The sequence below is a fragment of the Silurus meridionalis genome, chromosome 13, assembly GCF_014805685.1.
Source record: "Silurus meridionalis isolate SWU-2019-XX chromosome 13, ASM1480568v1, whole genome shotgun sequence".
Classification (NCBI taxonomy): domain Eukaryota; kingdom Metazoa; phylum Chordata; class Actinopteri; order Siluriformes; family Siluridae; genus Silurus; species Silurus meridionalis.
This window is the reverse complement of record NC_060896.1, coordinates 5,623,156-5,648,086: the sequence shown is the minus strand read 5'-3', so window position 1 is coordinate 5,648,086 and position 24,931 is coordinate 5,623,156. Positions and strand designations below refer to the sequence as shown.

At 38.2% G+C, this 24,931-nt stretch overlaps 1 protein-coding gene across 7 annotated transcripts in view; it reads left to right on the top strand.

Moving 5' to 3' along the window:
• kirrel3b (kirre like nephrin family adhesion molecule 3b) overlaps positions 1 to 24,931 on the top strand; it is a 225,202-nt gene that overhangs the window by 147,338 nt on the left and 52,933 nt on the right. For all 7 annotated transcript variants that reach the window (XM_046865313.1, XM_046865310.1, XM_046865308.1 and 4 more), the window contains exons 2-3: positions 4,826 to 4,975; positions 14,014 to 14,163. In XM_046865313.1, the coding sequence (XP_046721269.1) occupies positions 4,826 to 4,975; positions 14,014 to 14,163 (300 nt within the window). The remainder of the gene's footprint in view (positions 1 to 4,825; positions 4,976 to 14,013; positions 14,164 to 24,931) is intronic.

Genomic DNA, 24,931 nt, shown 5'->3' with positions numbered 1-24,931 from the left:
TGCTTCATGGAACATCTTAGTTAATGTTTATTTAGGGAAAGTCAGGGAGAGGAAGAGAGAATTATAGACACCACTGACAAGTCTGTAAGAAGATAGCACTCTATTAAAATCAATACTCACCAGCACACACACACAAGCCTGCTGTACTCTATTGTTTGGAGACAGTATATTTGTGAAACCTTTTTTAAACATTTGCCATTAACTCTATTTGTTTCATTAACTTTGCCTCACCAGGTGATAAAAATGAGACGTGTACAATACACATCTGTCGACATCTGAATTACAACACACCATGTTAATCCTGGCTTCTTATTCGCCGTCTTTTACAAACACTAATGTGTAGATCCAGGCCTCTGAGTGTTCACGTGTTGGTTTCTCTCCCACCGCTCATCCCCACGGTGTTCCTCTTCTGGTTTTACCAATCGGCTGTTAGACGTGAGCATGCTCCTCACTGCGCTGTGTGCCACGCTCAACTGGCAACGCAGCTGGCACTCTTACAACATGACAGAGGAGGAGGAGGAAGGCTGAAGATACGGCCATCTGGGCAGTGAAGCAGAAGGCTCACAGATGCGACCGAGCTCAAAAAACAAGACAGAGGTTTTTTTTTCCTTCTGGAGCTTACAGCACATGTTAGCTCTCTATACTCGTCCAGGTGGTGGACAAATTATCACCCCGAATGATCTCACTAATCATTTTCTTTTATTAACATGTGATATTTAGTGGTTCTTTCTGCAGTCTTATACAGTCTATGTGGTTAGTTCTTCTTTAATTGGTTAGTGAGCTAAAATATCCACACTGATGATAGAGGTGCCCGATAGATTTAGTTTAGTCACGTCATCCCCACTTGAACCTGCAGCACTTTAGTCTTTTGGTCCTCTTTTCTTGTACACTCTGCTCAAACAGGTCAGATTACAAAGCTTTTGAGGTTTTCATGCTTATACCGCAAGCAACATCGTCACTCCTGTCACGTCCTAGACCACTAACTAACCTTGCTAATTCTTGCTGCTGTAACTCCTTCTACTTGCTGCAATAAGTATACATCCAACCCGTCTAGCTGCCTAGTCTTACGCCATGTCCACACTAATACTAATAATAGTTCATTTGAAAAAATAACAGGTATTTTTCTCTCCGTTTCGTCTTTTCATCCACACTGTGATTGTTTTTAGTTATAGAAAACGTAGCTTTTTGAAAACGCCCTCCATAGTGGATCAATTTGAAAAATGCTGTTGTTTTTGCATCGCAGTGTGGACTGTGAAAACGTGGCTTTAGAAAACAATGACGTGTTTTTAATAATTGGGGCCTGTTTTTTCCTCAAAGAGTGGAATGTAAATAAACGCCGGGTGGAAATGACGCAGATCGAAAAGTCTTATGTAAGCGTTTCCAGGCGTTTCAGTGTGGATGAACAACTTTTGGGAAATAATCGATAAAAAAGTGTGTTCTTTTTTTTATTTTTATTTTTTTTAATGAAAATGCTATTTTCAAAATTGTCCTGATTATTGTGGACATAGCCTAAGTCACTTGAAAAATTATTACCTATAGTACAATGATTAAAGTAATATTAGGTTTTGGTTACTGGGATTTGGTGGCTTAGTGTTTAAGGCATTGTATGTAGGTCGTGACTTCAAATCTCAGCCACACCAAGCTGCCACTCCTGGGCCCCTGATCAAGACTCTCAACCCCAGAGCTGCTCAGTTGTATGAATGAGATAACCACTGAATTCTCGTTCATGTCTGTGGCTAGTTTATCTGTGGACTTTCTGCCTAGGTTTTAAGAATTGTGGTAACTCTGAGTAACTTCTGTAGAGTACCTCTGAGGGCATTGCAGCATCCCAATTAATTTCTGCAGCGGTAGACTGCAATAATTAGCAGTGAACAGGACTTGTATACATGAGGTGGTGACTACATTCAAGAAAGTGTTTGTCGGGATTATGGCACTATGTTTTGTGTCACACCGCACCTCACTAAACAATGTCTCATAACTTTCTTTGCACCTGTTAATGAGCACTGGTATACAGTATATGCCTCACCTTACACTGCCTTCATTTTCTCATGTTTATTATGCATGTTGTACGGTGAAGATTATGTTCCTCTTGTTCCAGTTACTTTACATGCGTTCTTTTTGGTGTTTTGCACCATAAATAATTATCTGCACTTACGCCCGTAAATAGGTCCTGAAGGCCATGCTGGGGATACAAGTTTGTAAGACTTCATGCAGCACTTCTAAGGAGATAAATTTGAAATGTAAAAAGCATTACTGATTATACGCACACACTGTAGACATTCATTTAATTAATACACATGTAGCATGGATGAAAAGAGAGAATTATGAGGAAGGGCTGTTGTTTTTCCCTTCATCACTGTTGGCTTTGAGCCATGATGAACGAATCCTTTGCAAATAATCGCAAGCAAATACACATGCACACATACAGAAAAGGCATTACAATTAAATAAGTACTGCCACTTAGGGGCAAAGCCTACTAGGCTTGAATGATGAAGTGTGCAATATATGTGATGATATTCCCACTCCATTTTTTTTTTTCTCCTTTTGTGTGTGTCTTGATTTAATAATAGGAAAGCAGATTGCAGGATCCGCCGGGGAGAATTTGTATAAATCAATCTGCGGACGTGTGTTTACCTCTTAACAAGCCTATCTATCACATCACACTCGGAGAAGGATAGAAGGCTGAGGGACTATTTTTCACCTAATACAATACTTTCACGCCGCCGTTCCTGTGATCAATTACATCGCCGTGTTATTTTGGTGCGACTTGAATTTTTTCTCTTCCCGTTCTTATCTACAGAAGTCTCGTTCTCCGCACGTCTTCTTTTCTCTGCTTGTAATCTGAAAAAAAAAGGTATAAGTAGCAATTGTGCTGTCCTCAGATGTCTTAGAGAAAGCTTAAATAACCCCAGCTTTGTCTTTAGATTGCGTGTGTGTGTGGGGAATAGATATTAGAGACGGTTGAACAGTTCAGCACCACAGCCATCAATCCGCTCCATTACATTTCTTTACAAGCACGCATTTCTCCATCCTGCCCCGTGTAGCAGTGACAAACCATAGGGCTCATTATTTCTTTATGTGTCAGTGTGGGAGACATGGTAATAAAGGCATGGTACAGTGTAAAATGAAAGACATTCAACCTACTGCATTGGAGTGGATCTATTTCTGAGAAGATACATGTATTTACATGCTCATATAACCTTAACATATCATTCAGCGATGTGATAGGATGTAATGGGCTCATGTGACACCTTGATGGTAGGAAAGACCAATTTCGAATGGCTTAACAGAAAACAATCTTCCCCACACAACCAAAGAAAAAGAGGCGTGCTGGAATGTAAAAGCTTTCATAAAGATGAACTCAGGTACATTTTAGGAAAAATTTCCATGGGAATTTCATCTGGGGGATTTTTTTTTACATATTCCAAGTTGGAAAATTACCAGGAATTTATTGGAATTAACTAGAAATTTGGGAAAATGTATATAAACTGTATCATATACAAAAATAAATAGCAACATTTAGTTTGGTCATAAGTTCCCTGGTGGTCTAGTGGTTAGGATGCGGCGCTCTCACTGCTGCAGCCCGGGTTCTGCAGCTCGGAACCAACCCCAGTCACTCTTGGTGCCGGTCCCAAGCCCAGATAAATGGGGAGGGTTGCATTATTAAGAGCATCCAGCATAAAAACATGTGCCAAATCAAACATGCGGATCACGAATACGGATGATCCACTGTGGCGACACCTAACAGGAGAAGCCAAAAGAAAGAATTTTGTTTGGTCATAAGCTGACATGCATGCAGGAAAAATGCATTTTTTTAACTTTAATTTAATTGTTAGTATAATTTTGTTGCACAATTATCGCACAAAGAAGTTTTAAACCTAATAAAACATTTATAATATGTATATATTTTATGGGAATACTCACCAAGATAGACATTTTTGACAGTGTTTTGTAAACATGATTCAATAAAATATGTGTGTCATGTTATAGAGAAATGCACGGTGCATGTATGGGGTGTGGCCTCAATTACCTCACTGTAAGTGTGCTGTGTGTGATTGATGAATGTGCAGGGAATCTGAAATTGCATTGAATCTGGTTGTTTAAACCCAGATTTTCCTGCAAGATTGTTTTCCAACTACATTCAAGTTCCATGTTATAGGCTGCAATTTAGTAAATTCCCAGTTTATTCCCATTAATTACCAAATATTCCCTTAATTCCCATGGAAAGTTACCAGTCTTGAAAATATTCGGAATTTTGCATCTACTTAAATCTACATACATTCGCACTCAATTTCATAACTAAGGGCTATTTTGTATAGCTATTCTATATACTTGTGTGTCAACTGTAGAACATGCACAGAAATATTGGTGCTATCATACTGTTTGTAAAAAATAAATGGCCTACAATTTCATACTATGGTTTGATGATGTTAACAATGTACCAGATGATATATGACTACATGATACTATAGGGAGGAACTGATGAAGCCCTGTGTAATAATACTATTTGAACAACCAGAAGGCCACATTAACGCAAAAGGACTTGGATTATTTCTTCTATTTGTCCTGCACTGTAAACTCACACTTCTCTTAAGGGGCACAATTAGCAAAAGACACAACCTACGATCTTATCTAATGTAATCCACAGTGTTGACAGACAGGTAAGACTCCCACTGCGCCATTAACATGAGATATACATTTTAATGAATTTTAATGGCTAAGGGGAATATTTGATGGTGCTCTTGTAACTCTGAAATGGGCACAAGGTGTTCCAACTGTCGCACCAGGGTTTGACATATGAATTCTGCTTTTCTTTTTCTCCCAGGGGCCCTTACTGTGTTTTCCCAGCAACCCCAAGATTTGGTGGTAGTTGCTGGCCAACCGGTTACTCTTCCGTGCTCCATTCCTGGTTACCATGGTGTTGTGCTGTGGATCAAAGATGGCCTGGCTTTGGGTGTTGGCCGAGACCTATCAGGTAGGAAAGACAACAGGTCCTTTACAAAATAAATGAATGTAGAAAGGTGATTTATCTGTGTTTTCCTCATATTTTTAGGTTGTTTTTTATCCTATTCCTACCCACCCTTGACCAGTCCCTACTGCTTAAGGAACAGTTTGATCAACCTGACTGATGCCACAAAAGTTGAATACCGAATGGAAAGTATACGCGATACTATGCGCACCCACAGAAAGTTTGATCAATCCTACCTTCTACCACACAAATTCTGATCAATCCCACCCACTCCCTCTGAATATTTGCTCAATCCTACAAACACCCACAACAGGTTTGATCAATCCTACCTTCTCCCACTGTTTATTTCCACCCACTCTGAAAAAAATTATGTTAAATCCTACCCACTTGCAAAGAAAGTTGGTTCTATTGCACCTTATTTAATCAACCCTACCTGCTCTTGCTCACTCCCAAGGAAACTTTTGACAAGCCCTGTCCACTTCCATGGAAAATGTATCCTATCTCGTTTACTCTCACAGAAACTTTTAGCAATTCCTTCCCCATCACTTTTGCAGAAACTTTTATCAATTTAAAATTCTCCCACAGTTAAAATATTTTCCACTGGCTTTTAGTATTTTTCAACAAAGTAAGTCGGCTCTCTCTCTTTAAATATAAACAAATTAGTAATTAAAGCCCTTTGACTATATTTAAGCATTGAGCTGGATGAAGCGCTTCCTGATAATAAACAAGCAAATTCACCTACCACATTATGCAGCGCTGTACACTCACCCAGTATGCGCTCATATTAATGACCGTGGCTTTGCCTTGTCCCTTGCGCTTCATCTGACCACCCACTCTCACCCAAATAAAAGATAAAACTGCCCAGTCCTATGAAGTTTTGTTAAATACAATGGGCAAAACAAGAAACATCCCTGGCATCAGCATCCAAAATGAAACATTCAATATCTTTGAAGTTTTTTAATTATGCACTCACTTACTGTGTTGTGGCAGTTTCCATTAGGAAAAATATTATCAAGATATCATCATCATCCTCATCTTTCTTATCGTCATCATTTTCAAATAAATATAAATGATCCTTCAAATAAATAGAAATCCTAAATATACGTTTAAGATTCAGTAAATCCTACAATGTTTGTTTTAAAACAGCTTCTGGTGAACAAATTACATGTAAATGGATTTTCAGCATGGGCATTAATGGTTTATGAGAAATAATCTGCAAATTGAAAACAATTTCAGCACCATTCACTTGTCACATTGCTGTAGGTGGTTCTTGGCCATACTAACAACTGGACATGACTTGGGAGAATAATTCATTTTTGCAAAATCAAAATGTCAATGAAAATGTAACCAGTTCACCAGTGCTATAGAGTTTTATTATTAGTAGCAGTAGCAGTAGTAGTAGTAGTAGCAGCGGTAGTAACAGTAGTAGTAGTAGTAGTAGTAATAGTAGTAGTCGTAGTAGTAATAGTAGTAGAAGCAGTAGTAGTAGTAGTTGTAGTAGTAATAGTAGTAGTAGTAGCAGCAGCAGCAGTAGTAGTAGTAGCAGTAGTAGTAGTAGTAGCAGTAGCAGTGGTAGTAGCAGTAGCAGTAGTAGCAGTAGTAGCAGTAGCAGTAGCAGTAGCAGTAGTAGTAGTAGTAGCAGTAGTAGCAGTACTAGTAGCAGTAGTAATAGTAGTAGCAGTAGTAATAGCAGTAGTAGTAGCAGCAGTATTAGCAGTAGTAGTAGTAGTAGTAGTAGCAGTAGAAGTAGCAGTACTAGTAGCAGTAGTAATAGCAGTAGTAGTAGCAGTAGTAGTAGTAGCAGTATTAGCAGTGGTAGTAGTAGTAGTAGTAGCAGTAGAAGTAGCAGTACTAGTAGCAGTAGTAGTAGCAGTATTAGCAGTTGTAGTAGTAGCAGTAGTTGCAGTAGTAGTAGCAGTAGTAGTCCCTATAAGCTGTATTGAAAAAACAAGGACCAAATAATAACTTATGAACCTGTGAAATATTTTTAGTTTGCTGATAGCTTTTGACACGTGTATCTCCTCATTTGCAAATTGCTACTTGTATTAAATCAGTCTAATTGTTTAATTTTGCATAACGCTTATTGAATTGTGATCCTTGCAATCCCCCAGGACCTTTCATCACTTTGTTTTTCATGCATATTCATAAACTCTGCTAGTCAGACATTTTATTTATTTTTTTTCAACATCTACAAGCTATAATTCATTATATGTGAAAAAGCATTGAGTCAAGCTTGAAAACACTGTCATTACTGTCAAGCTTTAGAAAGGATTTCGTCTTACATGCTTGTTCTAAAAAATACATAATGATTACATTTTCTTTGGTGGTTCTCTGGTTTTGTCTCACCTCCCAGTAGCTTGTCAGTAAGTGGACTGATGGCTTTATGTTTCCCTGAGATACTAGTGGAGTATATAAAGGTGTTTATGTATGGTGACCTCTGATTGACTATTGGCCCATACAGGGTTTATTCCTGACTTAAGCCCCAGTGTTCCCTGTATAGACTTCACTATAGACTTCACTTTGAATCTATAATGATCTCAGATGTTAATGCTAATTTATGAGTTGTTCAGGATCACCAACTGACAGTATAAGATGCTAGAAAGGACATTACTCATAATCACACATTCCAGTATTCATGATTTTTATTATTCTCTTGTGTTTGTAATGATTTGATGATTTATAATCTCACTCTTGGTGTCACTTAAATGAGGATGGGTTCACCATTTTTCTCTGGTTCCTCTCGAGGTATCTTCTACATACCAAGAGAGCTTTTCCTTGCCACTCATCAGGGATGAAAACACATAAATTTAAATATAAGTGAATTTTGTTCTATAACTCTTACTGTAAATTTGCTTTGACACAATGTCTATAGTGAAAAGTACTATAGAAATAAAATTGAATTGAATCGAATTGTACATCCACCACAACCCTGATTAGGATAACTGAAGATTTGGGATGTTTCTTTGTGCACAGAAATGTATACATTTTTATAAACTACCATGAACTCACTGTTTACATTAGATATTAACTGCACGTCTGGTCTTCCGATGTGCGATGCCAATATCATTTAATGAGATGCTGTGGAAAGGTTTATATTTGCATATAAAAGTTATCAACAAAACACACTCATTTACTTTATATCCATATAGAACAGTCTTTGGTATGGTTCATCACTTTTAAATGACATTGCACTAGATATGTTGTAATACTGTCAAACATTCAAACTTTTGGTACTTCCAGAGGTGCAAACTTCAAACTACCCATAAAATCATTGCGAAAGCTGCTTGCAAAAAGATCTTTGGTAAATCACAATATCAAACAGCAAATGAATGTATTTGGTAGAAATCAGGGACCTAAAGTTTTCTTGTGAGAAAGCTTTTTCCAGAGCAAAATTCAAACAAAGAAATTGCTGCAAAAACTGGCACGTGCACAACCCCGGGAGCTCTAACTTTGCTCAAAGTCCACTGAGCATCAGCTAAGCTGTGGCCCAGAATTTTCCATTAAATATGTATTCAGCTGAAGATCTTGGGTCTTGTCTCTTCTGACCTTCAGCGGTCATGCCTCTGTGCAATCTCGCTGCTGATATTGCACTCTAATTAAACCTTTGTGGGTGGCTGTGTCCCAACAAATTCCCTCTGCTCTCGAGGAATCAGCCGTCGGCTGTAAACAATAGTTACAAGAGTGGTGAAGAAAAGGGGACAAAGTGGGACTAGCACTAATGAGAGAAGCAGAAGAACAAAGCCTAATGGGACATCTGTGTCAGTTTGCATTGAAGTGAGAAAGATGGGCAAAGCGACATGATTTTTATGCGGATTGATGGCGGGCTTGCGCACAAAAGCCGTGACAAATTTTAATGACGCATCATGAAAGCTGTCTGTGTAATTTATTCTTTTTTTGTCCCCCCCAAAAAAATACTAAGAGCTCTGGTTTAAAAAACAAGCATCAAGCATTGAAGTGCAGCGCACTTAAAGAAATATCGCACCACAGCTGGTCTTTTTAATGCTGCTTCCTAGTACGTCAACAAGAGCCAATCTCTTCAGTAGGGAAAAAAAAAGAAAAAAAGAAAGGCACATCTATGACTGCTGGCATGAGGTGAGCAGCTGCCTGCATTACCATAAGTGTGACACCTTGTACAGCACAATATTTATCCAAATCCACTGTTCCTAGTGCAGGTGCACTCACAGCCTGTCTCTCTAGGGCCTAGTAATCCTGAGTAGAAAAGCCATGATTAAAATGAGAGGAATGACTCCTGATCCACTTGAAAACAAAAAAGGAAAAGAAAGATCTGATTGTTATCGATTTCATCCCTTTCTTCATCACCTCCTTTTGTGTTTCACTGGCCGAGGCACTCAGGCTGGTCATAATATCAGATCTGAGAGCTAAAATCTAATATCTATCTACAGCTCAGAAACAAAGAAACTATTAGGGTTGAGCAATGCCCGACTGGGTTTATGTAGTGTTTCCTTCGAATAGTGTTGTTTCATGCAATTATTTATTTGCATGGAATACATAAAAAAGATATCTAGGAATATGAAAACCGACAATTGGAGGCATTATCCTGTGGTGTCTGGTGTTAATTGAACAGATTGGCTTCACACCATGGTTTCGTACATTACAATTGTTCTCCTCATTTGGAACAACTCATAATGTCTTTTAGGCTTTCATAGAGCAGTCAGTCAGGAGCTATAATCCTGCTATGATCTGCAATCATGCAGCTCGTCAACACATCCTGTCTTTCTTATGCTTCGTGTCTTGCTCTCTCTGTCTTGGGTTCGCTCTCGGAAAGGCTTCAGGAAGATGCCTGCGCTCATCTGGGCAACCATTAATCACTGATGTACGTCTCCACTTCCTACATCATTGATCGGCTATAAAGTCTCATCCATTCCTTGCCTGATGGATCCATTAGCTCTAATGGGGGCTATTTTGCATTGTTTGTGTTCAGTGACATATGCTGTCTTCAGGACTCATTGTGATCAATGGGTGTGTTGTGTTATTCCTCTCGCTGATCCATGATGCTCTTAGGTTGTTTAGGAATGCATGCAGGAAGAATTTGTGGGATTGATAGAGAGACCGCATACAAAGCAGATTTCACCTGATCTATGTGATGCATGTGTGACATCAATGCCTCTGCTTTAAAATGACCATCAAATCAGTTTTGGGGGTTCAGACCATTATTGTTCTTATTCCCTTAAATATTCGCTTTATAGTTAAAAATTATATTTGATTTGGTTGTTATCTGGAGTGGTCTGTTATGGAGCTCTGACCTCAACCCCTTCGGAACACCTTTGGAATGAATTGGAACGCTGACTGCACCTCAGGCCTCATAACTTTACCTACATCAATACCTTCACTAACACCCTTTTGGTTATTGAGCATGGACACTCCAAAAAATGTAGTGGAAACATCCCAGAAGAGTGGAGGTTATAATAACAGCAAATTGAGACTAAATATGGAGTGGGATCATCACATATGAATCTTAAAATCAGGTGTCGACAAACGTTTGTCTGTATTGTGTTTACGGGATTTTATTTAAATTCTAGCAAAAAAAAAAAATATATATATATATATATATACTGAAAAAAGCCCGAACTTTTCTTTGTTGACTGATTTAAAAGCAAACTACAGTATAGGTAGTTTTATCATCAGTCTGATTTATATATATTAATTGATAATATACCCTGATCTAAATTAAGGCTATGTTAAAATTCATTTTTGTTGAAATTTTCAAATGCTATGTTTAACAGCTGTGAGACTCAAAATTTTTAACAATTTATGTTCCAAATTGAGCAAAATAGGGATTACGGTCAACTGATACAGCAAGCTAATATAAGTGAAAAGATCAAAAGTCTAATCCTTTCACTACAAATAGACATTTCTTTACAAATTAGGTGATTTAAAACATTTAAACAACACTTTTTGCCTCTTTGGACAATTCCAGATTAAAAGAAATTGTAAATTAGCCGGGCAACATGCTAAAATGCGATTTAGGTCATGCCAAGGTCAGTATTTATGATTACATATTTAATATTCATGATTACTGCCAAAAGCTGGCGGGTCAAACCATGTGCTTTGCAGAGGTCATGGCATACCCTGATATGATGGATGAGTAGGAGTTCTTAACATCCATGTATGCTGATGGTATTGCAAATGACCTTTTAGGCCATAATGCATTGGAAGTTACTGCAGAACAAAATTTTTCCCCCTGACTGATAAAAAGGAAGTCCTTAAGATTTGCAGCAGGGCGTTAAGTGTTAATAGATGCTTCAAGAAATCCATCAATCGCTTGGCAGGAGTATAAACCAGAGTATCGAGCTGAGTCAGTGGCCATTAATGTTATTTAGGATGTTCCCGATTCCTTTGAATAGCCGCGAATACGTGTGAAAGCTTGACTGCTCTGAAGTGTCAGCTACATCAGTTGGTGTTTCAGAGTTTTGTTTTTGAAATAGAAAAATGTGCTTCATGAAATAAACATTGTAGCATAAATATGGCTGGTCTAACCTTGTTTTTTTATTAGATTTTTTTATTAAAAGAAGAACAAAGTATGAATAACTCAAGTCAATTTTTCCTTCTCTGATTCTGAATCCCTACTGATTACAGTGTAGTTATGTGAGCAACAGCTGTTTTGATGGGTCATTAAATGTTTCGGTTGTTCTGTTCCTCTGGTATCATCCCACTCGCTGAGACAGATTAAAAGCTATGTGGGTAGATAAAACACACGGCAACGTAATTGGCTACTTCTCTCCCCCTCAATGAGGGAAAACAATGGACACTTAATGGTCTATTAATACTGTATGCGATCCAATGAGTCAAAGGGCAACAATTGGCGTTTGTGTCACAACTGCCTTAAATTTCAGCCTCACAGACTCATTACCTCCAAAGCCTGGTTTAGATTATTTTTGTCTTATATTATTCCTGCACATGTTGATGAAGGATCAAGAAATAATCATGGTATATGGAGCAGAGTAGTGCAATAGTGAGAATGGTGGCAGAGCTCCAGGCCTCTCAGTTCAATCCTGAGCTCAGTTTACTGTCTGTGTGGAGTTTTTCTTGCACTCTTCTGTTTCGTCTTGCTTCCCAAAAACTGACAAATAGAGTGACTGCTCTGTAATTTCCATAAGTGTGAATAAATCTATGACAATGACTATGGGTGTATTCCTACCTCTACATTCTACACTATAAGCTATGGAGTATTTATAGCCCTGGCCAGGATTAAGTGCTTACTGATAATAAATGAATGAATAATGAAAACACTAGAAATGATATAGAAGATGTGGTCAAAATATTGTAAGAAAGTAAGTCGCACTTTTGTCGTATCTGTTGCATTGGTTCTGTGTTTCTGATAATTTAATTACTTCTCTATACAGTAAGTAATTTTATTTTGAATAATAAAAAGGGGTTGGCTTGCTTATAGAAGGCCGTGGAGCAGGAGATGTCCCTTGCTGCGAAACAATTATGTCACTGCACATTTTTTCGAGTTAGCATGACTCCTATCGATGGACAGTGGAAGAAAATCAATATTCTACCTCCGGGCATTTAGGGACAGAAATCCAAGTAGCAGGTCAGTGCAAATATTAAGGGAAATCAGCACAGAATTGCACAGTGGATGAAAATATTGCTGAACCAAACGTCACCACTGGATTGTCTAGAAAATAAAATAGATCCTATAAAAATCCGGGGTGAGATTATGTTTAAAGTCAGCCACCTTTCAGTAATCTGTCATCACTGGGTTTTAGGAAAAAGAGTATCGGGTACTGAGCAGTGAAGGCTTGCAGGAGCATTCCAATCTAAATTCAGATGTCTGCAATAATTAGGAAGAAATTATTCCCACGCAAGCCCCGCAAGTAACTCATATCAAGAGGGCTGTGAAATGCGTTGCGAACCTTCCACAATAAAAAGTGTCCTCGTCTGACTTCATTTTTTTCCCCCTCAGTAGACGAGCAAACGCTGTTCCTCGCTCCCCATGCAAATTTCGAAGTAATAGTGAAGTGAATTCTTTTAAAAAGAGAGTAGCTGACTCTTATGTAAGATTGTTTGCTGTTTTAATGCAGTCTCTCTTCTTTTAATGCATTATTAAACTGGGAATCTTCTTCCTCCGCAGTGATGAGCACATCAGTCTACTTAGGATTGCGATTTCAGGACGGTATAAACACAAGGAGAGGAGGTTTTAAAAATCTCAGGCTTTGTGTAAAGTCTTAAAACTTAAAGAAGTGACATAAAAAGTATTGACAGTGCTGGACCTGGAGACTCCTCTCGCAAATTTTTAAATAATCATCCCCTTGAAGAGGCACAACAAGACATTTCAGACATATCCAGTATGTTACACAATGAAATTTTATTATTCGGCTTAAATTTTGTATAGCATCCACCATATCCTTCTGTTACTATCAAAACAAATAACATATTAAAACCTGTGATTTGTCCTACAGCTGAAACTAATGTCAGAACTGCTGTTACAGAAAATGAATCTCAAATCAGCTGTAAGAATGAACATCGGTGGTGTATAATGAGGTCTACTGTCTATGATCCTAAAAGTAAGGAACAGGGTGATGTGGTTGGAGTTGACATAAATGGTGTCGTATTAAGGAAGTGCAAAATTCTATCCATCGCCCAAACTTTAAGCCTTATAATAAGTTGTCATTTGACTTCAGTCATTAAAAGTGTAATACATTCGTAAATGTAAGAGCAATCTGGTGTGAAACGACAATTATTTCTGGTGTACAGTTTCTCTTGACTGAGACTTTCTGATAAAAAAAAAGGAGTTGACATCTTGCCAGTTTTCTGATATGTTATGCTGAGGAACTGCAAATTTCTTTTTAGCTATCACTCATTTGTGACTGTTAAAGTAGAGAATTAAAGAAACAGATTGGGCAAGAGTCGTACCTGTAACAATGAAAAAGGTGATTTTTGTGAAAAAATAAAGTGTATCAGGCATTCGCTCAATGCAATTAATCAGATTTTTCAAATGGCAATAAGTCTTGTTGAATCTAATTAATGCACTAGAGAAGACACCAATTGTGACCTTCTCGATGTTGTTTGTGCTCCAGGATATCCTCGCTACACTGTAATTGGAGATCACAGTTCAGGGGAACACCACCTGAGGATCCAGAGAGTCGAGCTAGCGGATGATGCTGTATTCGAATGCCAGGCCATCCAGGCTGCCATGAGATCTCGGCCTGCTCGACTCACGGTTCTAGGTGAGTTAAATTATTGCAGCTTCTATACACATTCACAACATTGGAAATGCATTCTTTAACATTTAAAAGACTACGTCAAAATAGCCGATGTAAGTGATGGTGCAAAAGTTGTGTCAATATTTTATGGGGAAAGTTGTATATTATATAGTATTATAGGTGGAAAGCTTGATTTTACACAAGCATTTTGCATCTTGATTTTACGGTGGGCCACTGATATCATTACATTCGCTGCCTGGAATCTCAATAATGTGCAGACCTGCAGTAACTACAGGGGAATAAAGTTGATTAGTGACATGATGAAGTTATGGGAAAGAGTAGTGGAAGCCAGGCTGAGAGAAGAGGTGACCATCTGTGAGCAACAGTATGGTTTTATGCCAAGGAAGAGCACCACAGATGCATTATTTGCTTTGAGAATGTTGATGGAGAAGTATAGAGAAGGTCAAAAGGAGTTGCATTGTGTGTGGGTGTATTTAGAGAAAGCGTACGACAGGGTGTCGAGAGAGGAGTTGTGGTATTGTATGAGGAAGTCAGGTATGGCAGAGAAGTATGTGAGGGTGGTGCAGGACATGTATGAAGACAGTGTGACAGCAGTAAAGTGTGCAGTAGGAATGACAGACTGGTTTAAGGTGGAGGTTGGACTGCATCAAGGATCGACTCTGAGCCCTTTCCCGTTTGCAGTGGTGGTGGACAGGTTGACAAACAAGGTCAGACAGGAGTCTCAATGGACTATAATGTGTGCGGATGATATTGGTATTTGTGGTGAAAGAAGGGAGCAGGTTGAGAAGAGCCTGGAGAGGTGGAGGTACATGATGGAAAGTAGGGAATGAAAGACAGAAGGAGGAAGACAGTGTTCCTTTTAAAAGTGTTCAGTCAGTGAATATTCAGAGGTCCCCTCATGACATCAGCCATTATTAAGATTGTTAGGTTTAAAATAAATCAGTTATTAGCTTAATATTTTCTACACCGCAAATTGATAGATACTGTATTAAAGCCTAAATTCTACTTTTTTTTTTTTTTATTTTAATAAAATGCGATTATTAATACACATTGTGTTCAATAAAATAAAACGATTAAAATACAAAATAAATAGCATTCTGATGGCATATTTTTGCATTATTATTTTAAAAGGTATACTGAATCTCTGCTGGATCATAAAGGGATCCATGGAAGTTATTTTTACGTGGAATGGGTCCCTGGCTGCAGAGATTCCCAAATCTAGAACATTGAAAAACCTGCCTTTAAACCCTGAAACAACACAGAGACGGAAAATGAAGACTGATGATGCAGTCACTGTATGTCATTTGCGCACTATGGTCACATAACTCAGCTCTGAACACAATCCAGTGTTTGGTTTGAAGTTTTGCTGTGTATACAACAAAATATTTGGAAGGTAGCTTTAAAATCTTGTGTGCAAAAAAAAATTATCTCTGGATTGATATTGAAGGGAATGTTCACACTTCAGGGGTAGCTTAGTGGTTAAGGCAGTGGACTTTGGACATGAAGGGCATAAGTTCAAATCCAGGCCACACTGCCACCCCTGGGCCCCTGAGCAAAGCCATTAACCCGATAGCTGCTCAGTTGTAGAAGGGCATCTGCCAAATGCCATAAATATAAATGTACTTTAGTCAGCTCCCAAATATCAAGATAAAATCTTATGGAAAAGTCTGTAAATGCACATGAAAATGTCACCTGGAGCTTACACTTAGTATACAGTATATTATGCGTATAAATTTAATTACTACACATCTTTTTATTAGAAAGCAAATGATGGTGTAATATTGCCTGCTACTGAATTTAACTACATTTTATACACCATGCTATGTTTACCAGAGGAGGAATTAATGAGGAAAGAAGTAACCTTGCAGATAAGGTCCAAAATTCAGCCCTGTAGTAACACCAATAGAAAGATAATAGCATTATTTAAAAAAAAAAAAAAGATTTTTTACTGACCAGCGCTGCCCTGCTGGTGCCATAAGTTCTCAATTTTAATTTTCAGCTGCAAATCCTGCAATATTCATTATTAAACCAGAGAGGTCATCGAATCTTAATTAAACTTTGGATTATTATACAACGTTGCTGTTTCTGTGTTATTGGCCAGACGCTGTGGTTATCTATTCACATGCACCAATCAGCTACCTGGAGGGTTTATCTTTGGCACTGAGAGACGAAGCTCAAACACACATTCACACACTTATCTCTCCCACCAGGCCAGGCCTGGGGAGGTGTGCAGATAGAAGAGCTGGAAATGCAAAAAGAAAAAGGAAAGGTGATAGAGAAAGAAAGAGATGAATGAGACAGATAGGGATAGAGAGAGAGAGAGAGAGAGAGAGAGAGAGAGAGAGAGAGAGAGAGAGACCACAATGCGATCCGCCTTATTGATCTCTTTTAATAAAAAGTAAAACTAATGATCTACGAGGCAGAGGGGGTGACCATGGGGGGTGAGGGAAGGAGAGAAGACAAATTGCATTCTATGGTGGCTCGCCTCTGCTCTCGTCTGTAAATGAGTATGAATAAGTAATTATAGATGCCTTATTATGGTCTAAAGAAGACCAATCTCACCCTTCATAGGATTTAAACCAGCTGTGCTCCCTTAGGCACTGCATGCTTAAGGTAATGAGTTTGGAAGGCAATGATCTACACACTATGCTCTTTTTCTATTCTAAACCTGGTTAATTGGTTCATGTTTACGGTATTGTATCGGGGTTCTCTCAGCAAAACTAGTTTTTTAAATGACCCACTGTGAGTTATAGGTTCTGGTCTTCATATATTGTTTACACATTGGTTTTCACGTGGTTCATGATCTTTACGTTTGAATAGATTTTTTTTTTTGCTTCACACCATGGAAATTAAACCAGATCATGTATTGAGCGGAACGTAGAATAGATAAGGCAAGAAAAAAAAAATCCTATTGTGATTCTTTTTTTTTTGCACGTTATTATGCTTTCAATTTGCAACAGCTTGTAAAATAATTAAAATGTTTTGCACAAAAGGAAATTCTTATCTATAGCAAATATACCCAAGAGTTTAATGAGTAAACAAATTTACAGCTATTGTATTTATTGTCAACTAATCAGTCTGGAGCTCTGTGTAATTTTTGAGTCACAAAGACATTTTGAGATATTGCCATTGAATTTCATGGCATTATTGAAAAAGAACTCAGACATATTGTAAGAGACATGGAGGCATTTGCCCATAAATAATGGAGACATAAAAAAAACCCACCTACTTGAGCCTAGTTTATTTGGGCCATTAAATCAAGAGCACAAACACACCAGAAAGTGGGAAGATTTTGCATAATTTGGTTAAGAATAGCAAACTAGGAGCAGGAATAAAGCTAATTGTGGGACATTGGCTTGTTGAACTAAATCGTACTTATATTTAGTGCTACATTTTACATGCAGAGGAAAAAAAATGTCTAATAAAGTGGGTATTTACTGCATCTTAGACACTAATCAAGTTATTTTGGATTGTTGATCATGTGGGGTCAGGAAAAAATTTACAATATATTTTACAATTAATTTACAATATATTATTATCATTATTAGCAGTAATAATAGTTGTTGTAGTAGTAGTGATATTAGCATACAATAGTAGATGTTGTTGAATTAGTAATATTTGTACCAGTAGTAGCCTCTTGTTAGGTGCCTGAGCTCTAGAACAGAGTGTCCTTTCAAGAAATTGTATATATTTGAAGGTTTTCCTCCTTATTCAGCTATTTTCTTTCAACCATTGAAAACAGAAAACAACTCAAGACTGTTTGTGACTATCACGCGTAATCTGGGAAGTAATATATGCAAGCGTGGGATCACAGCCATCACCGGGCTGTCTGTTACGGCCCAGTCTGTGGCGCAGTGATGACAGGAGCAGGAACTAGGCTGCTCCTCTCCGCTGCATCTTACCTGACAGCTGGAGAAACGCCTCAGCCTTCCCAATTCCCCCTCATAACAGTGCTGTCGCTCACACAGTTGGCTGCGGACCTGCCAGAGAGTGCAAGCTGCCAATTCAGACAGCGCAGGACACAGTTCCAGCAACTGCTTTCATTTATGATCACACGATACTAAGTTTGGGAAATGAAACGCAATCCGTGCGGAATATACAGTAAAATTTGCATTGTTTTCATAGAAACTGGGACAAAGAGAGAAGAAAATGCTTGCTGACGTTTCACCAGTTGAACTTTGTGAAGATTAATGTCGTTTACGGACGATTTAGCTCTTTGTGTTTGATAAATCAAATTTTTTTGCCTGTGCTTCAGTACTTTTTTCAAATTTTTTGTCTGGCAATCCACATAGAAATTTGATAAATAGAGAATTTTTATATTACTTTTTTTGGCCTGTGACAGAAGGTTGACAGGAATTCTGCTTGAGCTATACACAGCATTAAAACCTGTGGGCCTTCGTCTATGCGGCACTTTATCACCGTCTGTGACCGTGACGGCAATGAGAAGTTAAAAAAAATCCTTTGTATGGTGATCTGTGAACTTGGTGTCGTATTTTAACACGATTCTGGACTTGGTGTGACCTCTAGTGGCTTCTCTTGCCTGCGTTAGGGACGAAAGACACGAGTAAGTGGTTCATCTGGGCTGTCTGTCATGCCCTTGAGGCTAATTATACATCTTCCGACAAGACAGCTTTCTCAGCCTGCTCTCGGGGGTCTTGCCGGCCTCACCTGAGTGTGACAGATGGGAAAGAAGACAGATAAGCTTCATATAATTTGAGGAAAAAAAAACTATTCATGCAGTGCTGCATTCTATCACTTTGGTAAAATTTCTGTCTTATGAGAAGAATGATCATGACATTATTGATTTCATATAATGGCATTTGTAAGGCACTTAAAAATGTGTCCTTGGATTGCTCTTTAAATGAATTCTCTTGACTCATTTAATTAGAATTAGTTTTTTTTTTCTTTTTTTTTTTTTACTATACTTCATATAAAACCGTCATTTTTTTAATGCCATCCATTTCTACTGATTAGTGATTCTGACCCAGTCCCAGATGAAAGGCAACATGAAAGTCATGCAAACAATTTTCACAAGCCGAAATGCATTCCCGAGTATTCTCTGTTAATTCGAGCAATAAAATTGCTCATTAGAAAATGTTTGCCTTTCCAGAAATTAACTTCTAACAGAACACAAGGGCTAAATCTACCTCAGCAGTTTTTTTTTTGCTGCTGTGCAAATTATTCATTAGCATGTACGGCTATGAAAAGATCAAGGGTCCTTGCGGGTGGAATAAACAGTTCGAAATGTAGGCTCCTTGAGTTAAAGAGCACTCCAAGTCCTTGGTGCTTGCTTTTACCCCCATCATTTGATAAACAGTCTCAAGGCATGAAGATTATTAACTTTTAATTGCTAACACACAGACACAAGATCACACATCTCCAGATCACGCAATGATCAGACGCCTAGTTGGAAGTTTATTAGGGTGAACAAAGGAACGTAATCAAGTTAGATTTTGCCCTAAAACATGGCAATACGTAATTTAAAGTTTCATTGGCCACGAATCAGAAAAGCCTAGAACTGTTTTGACCGAAATGCATTTGTTTGAAGTTCTAATTAACATTCGACAAAGAATAATGCAGGTTATAAATACACTGGCGATCGTTTATGATGAACATTTGTACCTGTTTGGCCTCAAAAAATCCAAAGCAAATGCTTCAGAAATAAATAGATGCTCTGAAGAAAACAATTCATGTTGTAACAGAGGATTTAAAGTTTAAAGTCACTGAACTGAAATATACTTTTCTGTTGAATATATCTTCTATTGTATCATCTGGTCTAGCATTCGAAATGTAAAGCAAAAAGATAGAAGATGGAATTCCAAGGATGCCACAGCCAACATGGCCATAACCCAAAGCTCTAATTATCTATGAGTGGGAGAGGCGGCATAATCTCTTCCTTATCAGTGAGTGATATGTGAAAGAAGTCAAATTGCACTTGCCTACAAATGTATACATCTGATACAGAAAAAAACAGAACTTTCTTCAGAAGTTTCAAAATGCTTTGTAATTTTGGCGAAATCAATGTTTTTTGTTTTTTTACCCAGGTTTTATTTGGAAATATTCCTATTTCTTTATTAGTCATACTCATAAAAATTCACATTTGCCAACTTTCTTGCCTGTCAAACACTGAAACCCATAAACAAATTAACAAGATGTGCATTGCTTTATATTCGCACACGCATCTCTTAATCCGTTCCTAGCAGATGTTTTCTGAAGGGTTTTAATCTTTTTATTTTATGGGGGCAAAACCCCTGCTGATGTGACCTAAGCAACCTTTATTTAAACATATCTGAGTTCTGAGTGACAAAAGCTTTCTTTTTCCAGGTGTTCTGCTATCTAAAACATGTACCAGCCAACTAGAATAACCTCATCAGCACAATCAAATCTGTGCTCATTAAGATATTTGTTATTTTTTTTCTCGCAGACATGTCCAACAAATGTGTCCACTAGCTAAATCAAGGTTCATTCTCTGAAAGAATTGCCATTTTCTTTCCTTTTCTTGAACCCACTTATTGCGTTTGACTTTGCTATACCGAATCTCAGGCTATCATCTCAGCTTTCTTTAAATCAGAATGGAGATACAATGGAGAGTCAGCAAAAAAAAAATTATATGCAAAAAGAACTTTCTACAGTTTATGTGCAATCAGGCAGGCCAACATCCAAATCAAAGACATCCGAAGTAGAGGTGGCAATCCAAAACCATTAACTTTAAATCAAGATAAAGGTCAGAATAATCAACAAGGGCTGCTGGGAAACCGTCGACTCAGAGCTTTCATGAGGTTGAAGTTGGTGTGTTCATGAAATGGTGACCTCTGCTGGTGGGCAGGAGTCTACCTGGGAGTTGCTGGGACTGTCACATTTCCTGGCTTCCTCTGAGAGCATCACGCAATCCACTCTCTTTCTATCGACACTTGTATTTATAAGATAAAAAGCCTGCTTATCCTCCTACTCCTGCTTAGTTTATAATGCCAGCCTTTCACATACTTTACTGTTATTCAAACTGCTGCAATCCAGTAAATAGAGTAGGCAATCTAGGTTTGTAAACCTGTTAAGATCTTTGATATCCACCCTTCTGGGAGAGTCAAAGAGATGGGCAGAAAGAGAGTGAGAATAGATGTGAGAGCCTATTACTGAATCCAGTCTGCTGTAAACAGTTTTGCTTGTGGCAGAGCTTGAAGAAAGCTTTTTTAATTCGGGCTGCTGAGCTACATATGTCTCCAGTCGCACTTTTAACACTATGTTAGTAGTGTAATGGCCATTCTTTAGTATTGTTTAAGGAATTTGCCATAATTAAGAATAGTGTTGGTGTTTCACAACTCCAGGGTCCTGGGTTTCTCCAGTTTGTTCTGTAAAGATGTCAGTATGTGGTTTGGCTATCCAAAATTATGTTATGTGTGTATGGCACCCTGCAATAGGTGATGTACTATCAAAAGTGTGTTCTTACCCTAATGACCAGCATCCTAAGTTTCAGATCACAACATCCACTCAGACCAGGATAAAGCCCTTACTTAGATGAATGAGGAGTGTAATTATGTAATTCAACAAGTCCTGTAAATCTAAGACATTATTCAATCTCCAGTCTATTACAGCCAAAAACATGCAAGTCTTTATCTTGGTATATATACAACAAGAAAAATGGGCAAGTGTACAGATTTGAGTGAGTTTGACAAGTTGTGATGACTAGACGACTGGGTCAGAGCATCTCCAAAACTGCTGCTGTGGTGTTCCCATTCTGCAGCCTTTAGTATTTAATAAAAGTGGTCCAATGAAGGAGTGATGCACGTGGGGAGCGAAGGCTGGCCCGTGAGGTCCGATCCAACAGACGAGCTCCTGTAGCTCAAATTGCTGAAGCAGTTAATGCTGTTAATGCTCGATGGGTCGGAACTGCTTTGGCAGCAAAAGGGGGACCAACACAATATTAGGCAGGTGGTCATAATGTTATGCCTGATTCGTGTATATATTTCAGGCTTTATAATTTAGTGGCAGCTCAGTGGTTAAGATATTGGACTTCTGATGGGAAGGTTATTAGTTTAAATCCCAGCATGACCAACATGCCACTGCTGGATGTTTGAGAAAGAACCTTTAATCTCAAGTGCTCAGTTGTACCATTGACAGCAGTGTAAATTGCTCTGGAAAAAGGCATCTACTAATAATGTGTGAATAATTATATCTAAAGTGTATTCCTAACTTGAGTTCAGTGTTATAAGGATCAGCTTCAACATCACTGGAAATACATGACCAAAATAAAGTACATACAGCACAGAAAAGTATAAAAGCAGTATAAGTAATAGAAAAGGTATGCAGTCTATTTAAGTTTAAGCAGTAAATTTCAACCCCCTTCTATCAGACACTAAGACTCAATCCCCAAGCTGTCATAGGCCATAGTTGCTCAGAATGCTGGTGATGGGAGTTGTTGGTGAAACAGAGGACTACATAGTTTTTTTCCAGACGTGGCAGCATGGCTAGGCTTGCTTCACTGCATTTCTCAATGCCAGCTCTACTAATTTTGTCTTCCATTGTCCACCAAATTAGCCTCTGCACCGCTCTAAAACTCCATGCTATAGGATGAAAGACCATGTCACTGCCCTGTTACTCAAACTCTCTGCTCATATTTCTGGCCAGGGAGTAGGTGTTGGAAAGGCTAGAGTGGATTTTCTTTTTAAGTGTAATTGCGGTGAAATAACTCCGAGATCACACAGGCCATCACTTCTCTCACTCTCTCTCACTCTCCCCGTCTCCCTGTGTGTGTTTGCGTGCATTAAGATTTACTCCCATGCGTAATTGAGGATGCTCAAAGCTCGGAGGCTTTCGGGACACTCATTTTGATTGGGCTTCTTTTTTATTTACTTTGTTAATTACAAGTCTATTTGCCTTATCTTAAATTTCTAGTTTTATTTAATTATGTACTCAAAGTAAATGCTTTACACATCTAGCATTAAGTCTGTTTTCTAAACCTTCCCAATCAATTCCTAATGCCATTTCTTTTCTATTTCCTTTCTCATTTCAGAAAGAAAGAAAAAAGCACCGTTTCTAGTCACCATTGGGGCATTCTCATGCTCACATTTTTCATGTTCATGTTCTTTAGTATCTTTACAAAAAGCAAAAAACTTATCCTCTCCAGTGATTATAGCCCCAAAATGAACCTTAGATCTTTTTATATGTACCCTGTATCCACGTTTTCAGTGTAAGGCATATAATAAAAATGGAAAACATGAGGTTACCACCTCATTTACAAGGAAAGATAGAGTTTAGTTCCTGACCTGGAGTCCCACACAACCTTGATTTGTCATACTTTTTTCCTACAGTTTTATTACACTCTTGCACTTTTTAATGAACTCCAGTTCCATCTCTTATCTACCAATGGGGAATAAGTTAATGAAACCCTCATGAATACCTTCTTGCATTTCTCCAGTATTCGCTCCTGTAATAGTCGCTTAAAGTACGTAAAAACTAGCTTGCGCAGCATTTATCATACCATAGACTTTCAATCAGGTTATCTAATAGGTATTTAAATATTCAGCTCCACTAAATTATATAGTTGAATTGGCAGAGACGTTCGAGAACAGATAAGTTACAGGTATCAATTGAACTTTCGCATCTACAGTAGGAATCTATGAGTTGTTCTGTCAAAATAGAACCTTCGTTCATCCCAAGAATAATCACTGCGGCCATACCTTTAGAAGAAAGAGTTTTCCAATTACAAAAAAAGACAGAGAAAGAACGGGAGTGAAGCGAGGGAGGATAGATAGGTTTTCCGAAAGCTTAACTGAGGAAGAGGAAGGATTGCAGGCAGCTGGTTGGTAATTAAAGAGGGCCAATCAATCGGTTCTGCTGACCGGCTCATGAGAAATCTATCAAGAGGCCACAGTAAAGTGCTAATTTGGAGCCATTAGTGGCTGCCGAGTTTGCAAACAGGACCATAATGATGATGGCTTGTGTGGTTAAGGTCCTGGCTTTTGTGTGCGTGTCAGAGTGATGGTGCCTGGAAGGGAAAGGCGAAAGAAAGGAGATGGCTGACAAGGCTTTCCTGCAAAAGGCCTGAAATAACACCTTGCTCTTTTAATGATCACCGCCATTCAACCAGGAATGGACAGAATAATCTGTGCTTGAACAGGAAAAAAAAGTTACAAGGTCACTGTCCCTGACAATGTTAAAGACTGAAACTCCATTTTTTTGTACATTTTTGGAAATGTGAACTAGGTGAGCTCAATCTAATAAATATGTATGACTTCTTTGAAATAGCTGTCTCATTTATCAGTTTAAAATGACGACAATAAAGCTTTACTATTAAGGCTGCAATCTTCATTTCAATAGCTTGAACATTTCAGACGATTGCTTCTTCTTTTTTTTTTGTAATCATTTTTTGCTTGAAAATCTGGGAACAGGATCTTGAGAGACTACACCCTGGATAGACTACTGGTCCATTGCATGGCACGTAGCACAGCTTTATACAGACCATAACTTAAGATTTCTTGTTTTAGTACAAACTGCTTCTATATATCTGGCTTTTAGTAAACGAGTCTTTATGTGACTCAGCTCATTTTCATTTTCTACTGGACTGGTATGATCCCAAAATCTTCATTGGTTATGTACAGTGAACACAATGCAATAGATCAGTTTTTTGTTTGAATCTTGTCATCACTGTTATCAATTGTCATTACAAAAAGTTACATAATGCAATAGCTCAGGTTTTTTGGTACGTATCTTGACATTATTATTACAAAAATTATGCGAGTCATGTGACACATCACAGACCAGAATATATGAGAGG